The sequence below is a fragment of the Hylobates moloch genome, unplaced genomic scaffold, assembly GCF_009828535.3.
Source record: "Hylobates moloch isolate HMO894 unplaced genomic scaffold, HMol_V3 SCAFFOLD_19, whole genome shotgun sequence".
In the NCBI taxonomy this organism is placed as follows: Eukaryota; Metazoa; Chordata; class Mammalia; order Primates; family Hylobatidae; genus Hylobates; species Hylobates moloch.
The window spans coordinates 7655602-7669053 of NW_026652294.1; the positions used below are offsets into that span (position 1 = coordinate 7655602).

Consider the following 13452-nt stretch of genomic DNA (forward strand, 5'->3'; position numbering starts at 1 on the left):
TCGGTCTCTTGCCTCGGTGCCTGGGTGGCTTGCTGCCCACAGGTGGTTCCCTCCTGCTGCCTGCAAGCTGCCACTGTACACACCTGAGCAGGCCACATTAAAAGCCTGTTTTTCTTGGTCTTCCTCTCTGTGAAGGCTGTTTTTTTCTGTAGCCAGAACAGTCAAACATCAGTCCTTGAAGTGCATCTCTCTCTGTTTCCATATGAGGACCCTGACTGCAGAGAAGTTCAAGGTCATATAGCAAATTAGCTTCATACACTTGAGCTAGAACTCAGGTCTGCTGAACTTCCTACCCAGACCTTTGCCATTCATACCTCTCTTAAGGGCTGGAGGAAGGGGCAGCTGCTGACCTTTGGGACATGTGGGTGCGAGACAGGCAAAGGAAGCAGAGAGGGTTACAAATCAGCTGTGGTTTAGCCAGAAGGAAGAACCAGACGTCTATATTGTCTATATTAGAGCTGACTATGAATAGTCAAGGAAAAAAAACTGGAAGAAATACACCAACATTCTAACACTGAGGAAAGGCGTTACGGGTGACAATTTCTTTTTTCTTCAAGTTTATTTATATTTTCTGAAATCTGTGCAATGAACATGCACACACATCTCTAGCTCTACTAGTACTCTCTTTAGGAGATTTTGTTCATATAAGTTATGTACTCCATACACCTAATTTTAGAATGCACATAACCTCCTCCCTTAATGCAGTCCTGGGCTGGTCATAGCTGCTGAGGGATTTGTAACCTCAGACTCTCCAGTAACGGTGTCTGCGCTCAGCAGGTGTAAGACGGAGAGCCACTGGACTCTAAAACTCCATGATCTTGTCCAGGCATGGTGGCCCACACATGTAATCCCAGCACTTTGGGAAGCTGAGGCAGGAGGATCACTTGAGACCAGGAATTCAAGACTAGCCTGGGAAACATAAGGAGTCTCCGTCTCTACAAAAACGCCTTTTCATAAATTAGCCAGACCTGGTGGCACCTGTAGTCCCAGCTACTCAGGAGGCTGAGGTAGGAGGATCATTTCAACCCAGGAGTTTGAGGCTGCAGTGAGCTGTGATCTGTGATTGTGCCACTGCACTCTAGCCTGGGCGACAGAGTAAGACCCTATCTCAGAAAATAAATAAGAAAATAAAAGTTCATGTTTTGCCTCTAAATAAAAGACTTTGTGTTAAAAAAATTATTTAATTTGTGCAAAAGTGGCTTCCATGCACATTCCAAGTATTCCCACCATTCCCTGCTAATTGGCACAGCTGCCAAACTGCTGGTGAAAGGGCAAATCCTGATGTTGCAGCTGCTCTCCAGCTCATGATTGCATTTAGGGTCCCACCCCCACTTCCCCCTCCTCCTGTTTTATTAGTGGCATGGCAGAACTTAGTGTAATTACAAAACTTTGTCAATATTACTTGTTTGATGCTTGGGCTGGCTTCTCCATTCATAGAAATAATAGAGCTTTTGCATGAATTACACCAGGAATGAATGGCTGTAGTTACAACCATCTTTGGCCAATATGCAAAATGTTTAAATTATTTTCACTTGTATAGCAAGAGATTGCTTTTCTAGTAAACAATAAAAGTTAAGTAGACATAACCAAATTGGAAGGAGGCAGAGGGTCCATGCCTGAAGGGTGGGTGACAGGCTGGAAGAAGGTGCAACAAGAAGCAAGGGACGGTGTCCATCAAAAGATGAATGAATAAAGAAAATGTGATGTGTATACACGATGGAGTACTATTCAGCCATAAAAAAGAATGAGTCAGTCATTTGCAGCAATGTGAATGGAACTGGAAGTCATTATGTTAAGTGAAATAAGCCAGACACAGAAAGAGAAACATTGCATGTTCTCACTTACTTGTGGGATATAAAAATCAAAACAATTTAACCCATGGGAATAGACAGTAGGAGGTGGGATGGCTAATGGGTACAAAAATGTAGTTAGAATGAATGAATAAGGCCTGGTATTTAATAGCACAACAGGATGACTGTGTCAATGATAATTTCATTGTACATTAAAAAATAACTAAAGGAGTATATAGTTGGATTGTTTATAACACAAAGGATAATTGCTTGAGGGGATGGATACCCCATTTTCCATGATATGGTTGTTACGCATTGCATGCCTGTGTCAAAACATCTCATGTACCCCATAAATATATATACCTACTATGTACCCACCAAAATTAAAAATAAAAACATTATCAAATGAAAAGGAAAACAAGAAGCAAGGGACAGATGTCTCACTGGGGGAATGAGATCCTGGTGGTGAGGTCACAGAAGGTTGCAGACATCACTCCAGTCTTGGCGTAGGGGGGAAATCCCCTCTGGCTTTAAAGGGACCCTGCTGTCACCCTCATCCTAACAAGAGACACCTTTGTCTGTCTCCTCTGTTCTGATCTACCCTTTCTGAGCTCCATGCCCTGGAATCCAATCGGAATTCTTTCTGTCTCACTTTTCATGATCTTCTGTCTCTAGGGACTTAAATCTTCCTCCCTGCTGGGCTTCTGATGTTTTTTCCTTGACTGGATCTCTGGTTTCCACATAACACCTGCCTCATAGCTGGAAGGGACATCACCTGCATTTCAGAGTTGCTGTGAGGTGTGAAATGACTACAGAACGCCAGGTGTAAAGAAATGCATCTTGTGCCTGTACCTGGAAAAGCCCCATGCAATGTGCAGGATTCTTACAATTGGAAGTCAAGGAAGAATTTGAGAGGGAATAGGCTTTGCACGTCAACAAGTCTGATTGCCAATTAGAGATCTAATGGTTAATTTCTGCGTGACCTTGGACAAGTTATTGAACCTCTGTGAGCCTCCGTCTCTTTGAGTCTAAGATGGGTTAATAATAAGAAGCAAGTGAAAAAGCATGGCTTCCTAGCACATTACCTTGCGCGTAGTAGGGGCTCAACGAGAATCATCAATTGCATTCATTCATTCATTTGATAAATTCTTACTGAGCACTTGTTGCATGCGAGATGCTGTGTTAAGTGCTTGTTTTATTCCACTTGCTTCTTGTTATTGTTATTTTCCCTCTTACAGATGAAGAGAGGTTGAATAACTTGCCTGAAGTCAGGCAGAAACAAATGTTTGGAACTGTGTCTAAAGTCCAGGTTGGTTGAATTGCGGAGGAATAGAGAGGGAGAAGAGCCTAGGGGCGGTCCTGCTTTTATCAAACCTGCGTTCTGATGGTGGAGTGTGTGTGTGTGTGTGTGTGTGTGTGTGTGTGTGTGTGTGTGCAAAAATAAAGTGCACAGACTGATAAATAAAACACAAGGATACAATTGGAGTTACGAGGGCAGAGAACACAGTGCTATGATGAAGAGCAGGATAGGCAGATGTAGCCTCCCAGAGAGGAAGGCATTGGAATTAAGACCGGAATGAGAAGAAGGAGCCAGCCATGGGAAGGCCTGGAGAAAATGAGTAATGGCAGATCAAGGCACCTTCTAGGAAGTGAAAGAAGACCAGTGTCCCCCGGGAAGGTAGATGAGGGAGCAGCAGCCCTCTGGTTCCCCTTTTCTCTTTCTCCATCCCGCCTTCCTCTTTCCCTTTCTCCTACCTTTCTTCTCCTCTGAAGATGACCCATAGAAACCCACTGACACCCTCAGTTTCTTAAAATGCCCCATTGCCCCAGGCAGGATTGGCCACATCATTTGTAGGGTTCAGTGTGAAGTGAAAGTGTCAGGCTTGCCGGGCACGGTGGCTCATGTCTGTAATCCCAGCACTTTGGGAGGCCAAGGCGGGCGGATCACTTGAGGTCAGGAGTTTGACCAGCCTGGCCAACATGGTGAAACCCTGTCTCTACGCAAAATACAAAAATTAGCCGGGCGTGGTGGTGCACTTGGGAGGCTGAGGTAGGAGGATGGCTTGAACGAGGGAGGCAGAGGTTGCAGTGAGCTGAGATGGCGCCAGTGTACTATAGCCTGGGCAACAGAGTGAAACTCTGTCGCAAAAAAAAAAAAAAAAAGGAAGGAAGGAAAAAAGAAAGTATGGGGCTCCTTGTTAAAAAAATTATTTAAAATTTCAAGACAGTGACAGAAGAGCATTAAACCAAAATGCAGGCCCTTCTGGGCATGGGTCGCAAGCCCCTGCAGCCAGCCCTGACCCCAGGGTGGTTCTTAGGGAGCGTTTCCTAATTCACAGCAGGCCTTGATCCTGATATGTTGACTTAGAACTTGGATTTGAAGTGGAAACACTGTAGATTTCAGTAATATCACAGAAATGGGGAAACTGGGGGAAAATATTGCCCATGAAGTCTCAACACATTTCAAAGAATTAATATTGTATAGAGCATGTTCTCTGATCACAGTGCAATTAAATTGGTTATAAACAATGAAAAGAAGTATTTGTGTTGCTAGGTTGTAAATCCACCCTCCATAGCTCCTGCCCAGGCCCCAGTCTATAGTCTCCCACTTGCTAGCAGCTCCATGCTACACTTCACTCCTAATTGCCTCATCACCCTGGGGTAAGAGGTTTGGATTAGAGCCTGAGGGACTGGTTCAAGGTACTTCTCCAAACAGAGTTCTCAATTATAATAGAATTCAAGGCCGACCTAGGAGAGAAACACACACACACACACACACACACACACACACACACACACACACGAGAGAGAGAGAGAGAGAGAGAGAGAGAGAGGAGAGAGAGGAGAGAGAGAGAGAGTGGAGAGAGAGAGAGATGCTTCAGCTGCAGGTGAGGTTCTTTGAGAGACTTGTTCAAATTACAAAAAGTCACATTTCCCCATGTTGGGAATTAGATCTGAGTGTAACAGGCCTTCCAGGCTGGAAACGTGGCTACGTGCTCAGAAAGCCAGGTAGCCTGTGCAGCAGCATTTAAACATGTGCTCTCCTGCACTAGGGCCCTGTGTTGTAACTTGCACTGTGGCATCAACCTCCTTAGATTAATGGAGAAATGCTTTAAGCCAGTCACCCAGGCCTGGCATATGCTCATTATTCTTGGAGGGAGGAATGTGCTGGCTGACACAGCCCTGTCTATTCATGGCCCAGGGGCTGCGGCTGCTCTGTCTGTCACCTTGGCTAGGGGGTAAAGGGGTTTGGGCGAGATGTAGAGAGGTCAGCGAATGACCTCTTACTCTTGGGTCAGCTGAAAGTGCATAAGTACCAGCTGGCCCAGTCTGAGATGAATGCTCTGAAAAAAGAATCCTCAATTGCTGTGTTGAGTATAAGTTGGACATTTTCCAATGTACATCCTTTTATAAGCTGGCTAAAATTAGGCTGCAGTAGGACAAGTGGAAAGATCTGGGTCTAACCAAAGATTCTGGTTGCTACTGAGGGCATGCTTCTGAGTTAATTTATTCATGCGTGGACCCAGGCTCTGTCCAAACTGTAAAGTTTCTTGCTGCCTAGTAGGACAGTCATTGGAACTGCCAACAGCTCTTTTCCTGCAACTTTTTTACTTTCTAGTTTGTTCCCTGTGAGTAATGAATGTGCTCCAGGCCAGGGAGAACAGCTTAAAGCATTCCTATTAATCTAAGAAGGTTGATGCTGCAGTTCAAGTTGCAATGCAAGGCCTTAGTACCGTATAACTCCTGTTTAAATGATGCTACGTAGACCACCTGGCTTTCCTTCTAGCCCATATATCCAGCTAGTAGGATTCACAGAAAGTCAGGGCTCCAAATTGCTTTATCTATTCCAGCATTACAGGAAATAATGATAATTGTAACAATAGGTACCTTTTCTTGAGAAATTACTTTGTGCAGGTACTATGCTACCTGTTTGGCATATATTATCCTCACAACAACTCTCTGAGGCTCCTACCATTATTATTCCCAGTTTGCAGATGAAGAAACTGAGAAGTCAAGAAACTTGCCCCAATCCATGCAGTAAGTGATGAAGCCATGGTCTGATTTCCAGGCTGACCCCATAACCTAAACTGCTAATGGCCAAGCTCTGCTGTCATGTCAAATGTAACCTACTTCCTCCTTTCCCTTGTCAAGGTCTCTGTTCTCTGCCCAGTAACTGCCCTGTCATTAAGGAGAACTTGTGTCTGTCACTGTGAGATGGGGCCAGTGAATTTACATGTTACTTCCCAGGCAACATTTGCATTTAGACTGGAATTGTCTGGCAAAGACTGGCCCTAAAGAAGTACAGCTGAAGACATTGAATTAATTATCTTGCTCATCATCAACACCCTGTTTACAAATTCCTGGCACAAGTTCAAGTTCTTCTTCTCCCTTCCCCTCCCCCCTCCCCCTCCCCCTCTCCCCCCTCCCCCCCCCCCCCTTCCCCCTCCGCCCCCTCCCCCTCTTCCCCCTCCTCCTCCTCTTCCTCCTTTCTCCTCCTTCTCCTTCTCCTCCTCATCCTCCTCCTCCTCTTCCTCCTTTCTCCTCCTTCTCCTCCTCCTCCTCCATCTTCTTCTTCTTTTCCTCTCACTCTGTCGCCCAGGCTGGAGTGCAATGGCTTGATCTTGGCTCACTGCAACCTCTGCCTCCCAGGTTCAAGTGATTCTTCTGCCTCAGCCTCCCCAGTATCTGGGACTACAGGCACATGCCACCACACCCAACTAATTTTTGTATTTTTAGTAGAGATAGGGTTTCACCATATTGGCCAGGCTGTCTCGAACTCCTGACCTTGTGATCCACCCGTCTCGGCCTCCCAAAGTGCTGGGATTACAGGCATGAGCCACCATGCCTGGCCAAGTTCTTTTTTTAAAAAGCCACTTGCACCAAGGGGAGAGAAAACCACTGACCGCATGTCAGGAGATGAGGGTCCCAGACAGCTGTATCACCAAATGAATCAGGACCGTGGACAGGTCATCTGCCCTTTGGGCCTCTGCCCACTCAGCAGAAAACAATGAATTGGGACAGGGGGTACAGTAGGGAACAAGCAAACATGGACTTGCCTCGTGGAGCTTGTAGCCCAGAGACACTTTCTTCACGTGGTAAAAGGGCCAATGTGTTTCAAACGTCCTCCTTATTGTAGAATTCCTTTTTTATACCAAAGCAAACTCACGTACAAAATTCTAGCTTAGGATGGAGTGCAGCCATCCTCTGATTGGAGTGAGAGAGGAAGGTTTTGGGCTAACCCTTCCTCTTAGGTCTCTCTTCTTGACCCCTTGGTACCCACACTTTTCATGGGGTCTCCCAGACCTCGAGGGCTCCATGTATCACGGTATACAAACTCACGTACTTCCCAGGACCAATAACCTGTGACTGACATGCAGTCAATATGGTAGTGAGTTCTGCCCATGTGGTTTAATACTTCTCAGGAGCAGACAGTACAAAGCTCCCCACTGCTTCTGCCTGAAAGCCTTTTTTTTTTTAAATCTCCTGTCCCGAAGACTTCATTGCAGATCATCTCATGATAAAGGTGTTAGGTGCCTTCAGCATTTGTTATACAATAAACGTGAGCTATGGTTCCCAGAAGCTCTTAATTCAGCCTCCTTGTTTTAAACATACTCTCATTTTTTTGGAGACCATCTCAAATGGTAGGAAGCGTGGGGTCCAGGTCAGATATCACTCTTGGTATGGACGGTATTTCATCATGAATGAACAAACAGACCACCTGGTGGGTCTTGACTTCAGCCTTAGATATTCTGTGCAAATTTAGTGAAACAGGTTCATGGGCAAAAGCAACCAGTGTGGAGATACTATAAAAATGTAGGATTAATAAGCAGCTATACTTTCATCTTTTTTATTTGTCCTTGCGGCTAGTTCTTTTCCAGATCAGAAGCTTAGGAGGAGCTAGTAAGGATTGCTGATAATCTTAGGCTCTTATAAGATTGCCTCTTTAGATTCTTCACTGTTTTTTTTTTTCCCCACATTGTGACACTGTGATTAAGGGTGTAACAGTAGTTAGCAGTGCAGTGTTGGGTCATGCCTGCTGTCTGCTTCTTCCTCATATAAACTATTGGCCTAGTAAATGCAGATCTTCCTGTCAAGGTAGAAAAAGCATTGAGATTAGCTATTGTAATAGAGTCTGGCAGAAACTGAAAGACAAACTCTAAATGAAGAGAGCTTAACAAAAGGACTATTTACAAAGGTGTAAGGAAGCCCCAAGGTATAGATGGTGCAGCACCTAGGGAATAGCAGCAACTGAGAGCAGTAACTCCTGCAAGGTCTGAAGGGAGAAAAGGGTGCAATTGCTGGAATCCAGAAAGAAAGAGTGTGAGAGAGAGGCCTGATAGGAGGAGCTCTGGCCTTTGGTTGAGAGCTGGAGCCAACATAAGGAAAGGCAGTAGAGAGAAATCCAGAAATCCAGGACAATAAGTACTTCAGCTTGCCTCTCTTCCCTCCTTCTTGTCAACTGTCAGCTGCATTCCCTATTGGCTGAGTCCAAGATAAAGCCATGGGATAGGGAACCCATTGATATTGTCCATACAGATCAGCCCTGTGTATGGACAGAGTGGGTCAGACAGCAGGAGCATGCAGAAGAGTAAGGAGATGAGAAGATGCCCAGCATGATTAGACATCATGAAGTGAATGGGTCTCTAGTGCTGGGGAAGAGCCCTTTGGAAGGAGGTGAATCTGAATGCCGAGTCCACCCATAGGGCTAGTACTCATGGAGTCGGCCAGGGTAAACAGTGAACAAGAACTAACACCAGTGTGCGCTTTGATTAGCTATTGGGCTATAAAGACTTTCCTGAGTGCTAGATTCAAGTAAAGATTGGTGTTTAGTCAAAGTAGGTGAGGAGGTACTCAAAATGTAAGTGAAGGGTGACTGTGTTCCAATAAAACTTTTTCCCTGTACAGAAACATATTCCCTTGTTTTGGGGATTAGAATGTGAACATCTTTGGGGACCATTATTCTGCCTCCTAGAAGGCCATTCACAAAAGCTGCTTTTGTTCCATTGCAGAGTATTTTTCTTTAAAAGGGCTAGATAGTAAATGTTTAGCCTTTTCATGCCATATTGTCTTTGTTCCACTACTGTGATGTTGCAAAAACAATCACAGACAAAAATCTTTATTTATAAAAATAAATGGTAGGCTAGAATTGGCCCATGGCTGTTGTTTACTGACTTTTCTTCTGTTGGATTCACCAAGCATTGTCTGAGAACTTCTGGTATGGCTGAGCTTTGGGGTGGAAGGATGAATAAGTCTTGTTCTTGGTCCAGAAGGGGTGTTGGTCACTGCCTGGACAAATGCATGTAAATAGAAGCCCCCAGGGGGACAGGCTTTTGAGGGTGGGAGCCAAGGAGCAGCAGGTGCAGCTCTTAGAGGAAACAGCTTGATCTTCTAAAAGAGGAATTGTCCAGATTACAGCAGAGAATACTGAGAAGCCCCAGCCTGACGATCCAGATTAAAATGATGTCCTAGGTGTCTGAGGTTTGCGATTTGGCTGTCTGCACCCACCCACTGAACAATTGCATGCTGGTTAGGAGCATGAGCTTAACAGGCCTGGGATCAAAAGCTGTGTGACTTAGACAAGTGTGTCAGGTTCCTAATCTCTAAAATGGAGACACATGGGGTAGGTAGATGAGATTGTGTGGGTAGCATATTTGTTGAACGGAGGGATTCTCTCTAAAGAACAGCTACCATCGTAATTAGTATTGGAGTTTCCCACAATGCCCTGGGAAGCTGCCCTGCTCCATGTCTGATTTGCTAGCACTCACGAAGAACATACAGCTAATGCCTTGCTTGTTAGCAATAACAATGCTATTAATAATAGCAGTACTAGTTGTACTAAAACAAGAGTAGCAGTAATGGTTGCTACCACTTAATTAGCACTATCTATTTGCCAGGAACCATGCTGAGACCTTTACAAGGGTTATCTCACTTACTCTGCTCCACAACAGAGCCCCATTATTTGCCACATTTTAGGAAGGAAGAAAGGAAGCTCACGGAAGGCAAGTGACTTCCCTGAGATCACACAGGGGCAAAGTTGGAAGTGGGATTCACACTCATGTCTATCTAACATCAATAACCATGTTTCCAAGCCCCTGGCAGCATGAGGATAACACACTCTTTCTTGTGCCTCTTACTAGTGTCCAGACGGCAGTGGATTGTGGCAGCAGTGGCAGAAAAGAGATGTAAGTTAACCCCAAGTAGAACTGAGCAGCTCACAAGGGTGAGCCCCTGGCTCTCTCTGTCCAATTTGCAGAGGGAACATCCATGTCCACTTGGAGAATTATCAGTGATGCCCATGAGACTGATGCCTTCATGGTCATAACATATAGCACTAGGAACATCGTGTTGAACTGCCCTAGTTCTTTTAAACAGAAAGAAGCCTATGCCTTCTCATGCTACTGTCCTCAGACACCTTCAATGGCTCCCTATTGCCCCAGAATAGACTTTTTACACTGACACTTGTATTCTGCACATTCAGACCCTTGCTTTCCCCTCCAGATGTGATTTCTGGTTTCCATATTGTTTATGCCCCGACCTTTATGACCTCCGTATCTATGTGTACATGATTCCTTCCACCCAAAATTCCATTCTTCAGTCCCTGCGTAGCCAAACCCTAACCTTCAAAGAAGATGTAGCTCAACTTTCACTACTTGATGTCTTTCCTTAGGCCTCCAAGAAGCAAATCAAGGCTTCTTCTTTGAAAGAAAAAATTATTAATACTTTATAGAGGCACAGAGGGTAGGTTTTATTGGAACCTACCGTTACTAATGCTTTATAGAGGGACAGAGAGCAGGTTCTAGTAAAACCTCCCCTCTGTACCTCTATAAAACATTAATAATTTTTAAAACTTTCACTGTTATTTGTAGAAATGTTAAGTTCACATGGGCAAGAACTGGTGCTTGGCATAAATAGAGCATCCTATTAAAAAACTATATATTATAATGTATATACACATACACACATATAAATAATATTAATATACAAATATACACACATACATATACACACACATATACATAATGTTGAGTGAGTATATCAACTTATGTGGTCTCATTGAGGACCTATGAGGACTCCCTCCCTTTCTGTGCCACTTTCAGAATCAGGGGACATAAAAGTAGAGTCCCTGTTTTAAAGATGATCCAGATAAGGTAAGGAAGGAGTTAAGACCTTTACACTTGATATATTCCTTGAACATACCAAATTCAATGCCAAACTTTACTCCTAAATTGGAGAGACCTCAACATTTGTATTGGAGTGTGTATCTCCCCAAGGAAGAGTGTCATGATTAATAGCATAGGCATTGAAATAAAAAGGAATGGGGTTTGCATCCCAATTTCATCATTGACTAACTGGGTGACCTTGGCCAAGACCCAAATTGGCCTCTCCAAATCTCAGTAATTCCAGCTGTGTAACTGTGACAGCACTGGCTCCTACCTCTCTGGGATGGTGAGTGAGGTTATGCAGGTATATCACTTAGCACAATGCCTGGCTTATGCTATGGGTGAATATCTAATTATTGCTGTTACTGTGGTTGTCATTGTGCTGATGGTGTCCTGCAATCTTATTCTAGGGATAACGTCTCCATCCTCAGCTCCCAGCCAGAGGGCAGCCTGCAGTCCTGGTTGAGCTGTACTCTGTCCCTGGCCACAGATACTATGAGGACTCCTTCTCGACAGTCAGCCACCAGCAGCCACATCCTCAGCCCCAGGTAAGAGTATCTCCCTGCTGCCTCTGGATGGCTAATAGCTTGAAGAATCTCAGACTTTGAAAGTTGTTGTTTAAGTCTTTCACTGTCTCTGGCATAGGCAAGAACAAGCATGGTCCTGAAAGTCTGAGGTATAACTCTGCCACTTCCTAGCTGTGTGACTTTAGGCAGATCCTTTACCCTCTCTGAGCCTCTACTTCCTCATCTGCAATACATGGAATATAATTTTATTTACTGATCCAAATGGTTGAAGCAATGAGGACCTAATGCAGTCCTCTCCAGAGCATGGTTTTCCAGATTTTTAAGTAGCACAGGGTGAACATTTTAAAAAATAGTAATAGTTGTTATAGTTGCCTTCTACTTAAGGCATATCATACTCTTTTTTCAATTTATGGGTAATTGGCCAGGCGCGGTGGCTCACGCCTGTAATCCCAGCACTTTGGGAGGCCAAGGCAGGCGGATCACGAGGTCAGGAGATCGAGACCATCCTGGCTAACACGGTGAAACCCTGTCTCTACTAAAAATACAAAAAAATTAGCTGGGCGAGGTGGCGGGCGCCTGTAGTCCCAGCTACTCGGGAGGCTGAGGCAGGAGAATGGCGTGAACCCCGGGGGGTGGAGCCTGCAGTGAGCCGAAATTGCGGCACTGCACTCCAGCCTGGGCGACAGCGAGACTCCGTCTCAAAAAAAAAAAAAAAAAAATTTATGGGGTAATTACAGGTTTTACAGGTTCAAAAAATTTTTAATAAACATATTCACTGAAGTTTTTTAAATGGAAAGTCATTATAAAGAAATTGGGCCAGAGGATTTATCACCTGGAGATTTTAGCTTTATTTGAATTTTAGCTTTATTTTTAATTGTATAATTTCCTTACCACAGAAAGGGATGAATTCAGGTGTGGCCTGATACGGCAGCCTCACAAATCTACAGAACTGCCAACAATAACCGCCTCCAATAAATGGGCCTTTGGATTCACCCTTAGTTGCACAACTTCTATCATCCATCTTCCTTCTTGCTTTTCAGCTCCATTTCTCTGAGCTCAGTTGGTTTCCCATTTCAAAGGCGGCCCTCTTGTAATTAGGAGTTAATGGCCATAAGTCAGAAATTATGGATTAAGAGATGCATAATTAAGATGAGATGCACACAGTTTTTGTGAACAGAAGGACCAATATGATAAGACTGGAAAAATCACGGAGCAAACCCAGACAACCCCTTCCTGACTCAAAATGTGTTTGCTTTGATGCAGGGGTTGTCTTTACAAAAAGAAGGGAGTGGGAGTTTATGCTAAAGTTTTGGGCATATTTGGCAAACGGCAAATGTCTGGTGCATGTCTGCAGATAATCTTAGGCTGAAAGACTTGATGTAGAAAATATCAAAGACAGCCTCCAAGAATGGGTTGCTTCTGGGGAGCTAATTAAAGCAAGATTATCTGATTACTGCTCTTAATTAAAAACAAAGGCCTGTATGAAGAAGGGATTTGTGTCCTCTGTGAACTCCAAACTATGAGGACTTTATCTCTTCTGAAAACTGAATACCTTTGCTTTAGCCTGTCTGCCAGTGGCAGCAGGAGAATTGGAGGCAGCCAGAGAAGAATGTGAATGCTCATTAACATAATAACCAAGTTTCATAATTATAATTAGAGTGGATAATAAGGATCCTAACTGATGAATCGCAGCCTAACCTAAGTTGTTTGGCACCTGTTTGAGTGGGAGATGATAGGGTATTATGGTTTGGGTGCAGGATCTGAAGTCAGAGCTGGATTCCAACTCTTTTATTTTTTTTTTATTTGCTATACCTGTTTAAGATATAATTGGCAATTGTCCAATAACAAAAAGTGGGCACTTTTTACATTGTAATGGCCTGTTGAAAAGTTAACAGGTGCTGGAGAGGATGTGGAGAAATAGGAACACTTTTACACTGTTGGTGGGACTGTAAACTAGTTCAACCATTGTGGAAG

General features: G+C 44.1%; 1 protein-coding gene across 1 annotated transcript in view; it reads left to right on the plus strand.

Annotated features, from left to right (window-relative positions):
• Positions 1 to 13452, plus strand: part of MYO18B (myosin XVIIIB) — a 256961-nt gene that overhangs the window by 217563 nt on the left and 25946 nt on the right. Inside the window, exons 37-38 of the mRNA XM_032139582.2 lie at positions 9929 to 9973; positions 11362 to 11499. Coding sequence (XP_031995473.2) covers positions 9929 to 9973; positions 11362 to 11499 — 183 coding nt within the window. The remainder of the gene's footprint in view (positions 1 to 9928; positions 9974 to 11361; positions 11500 to 13452) is intronic.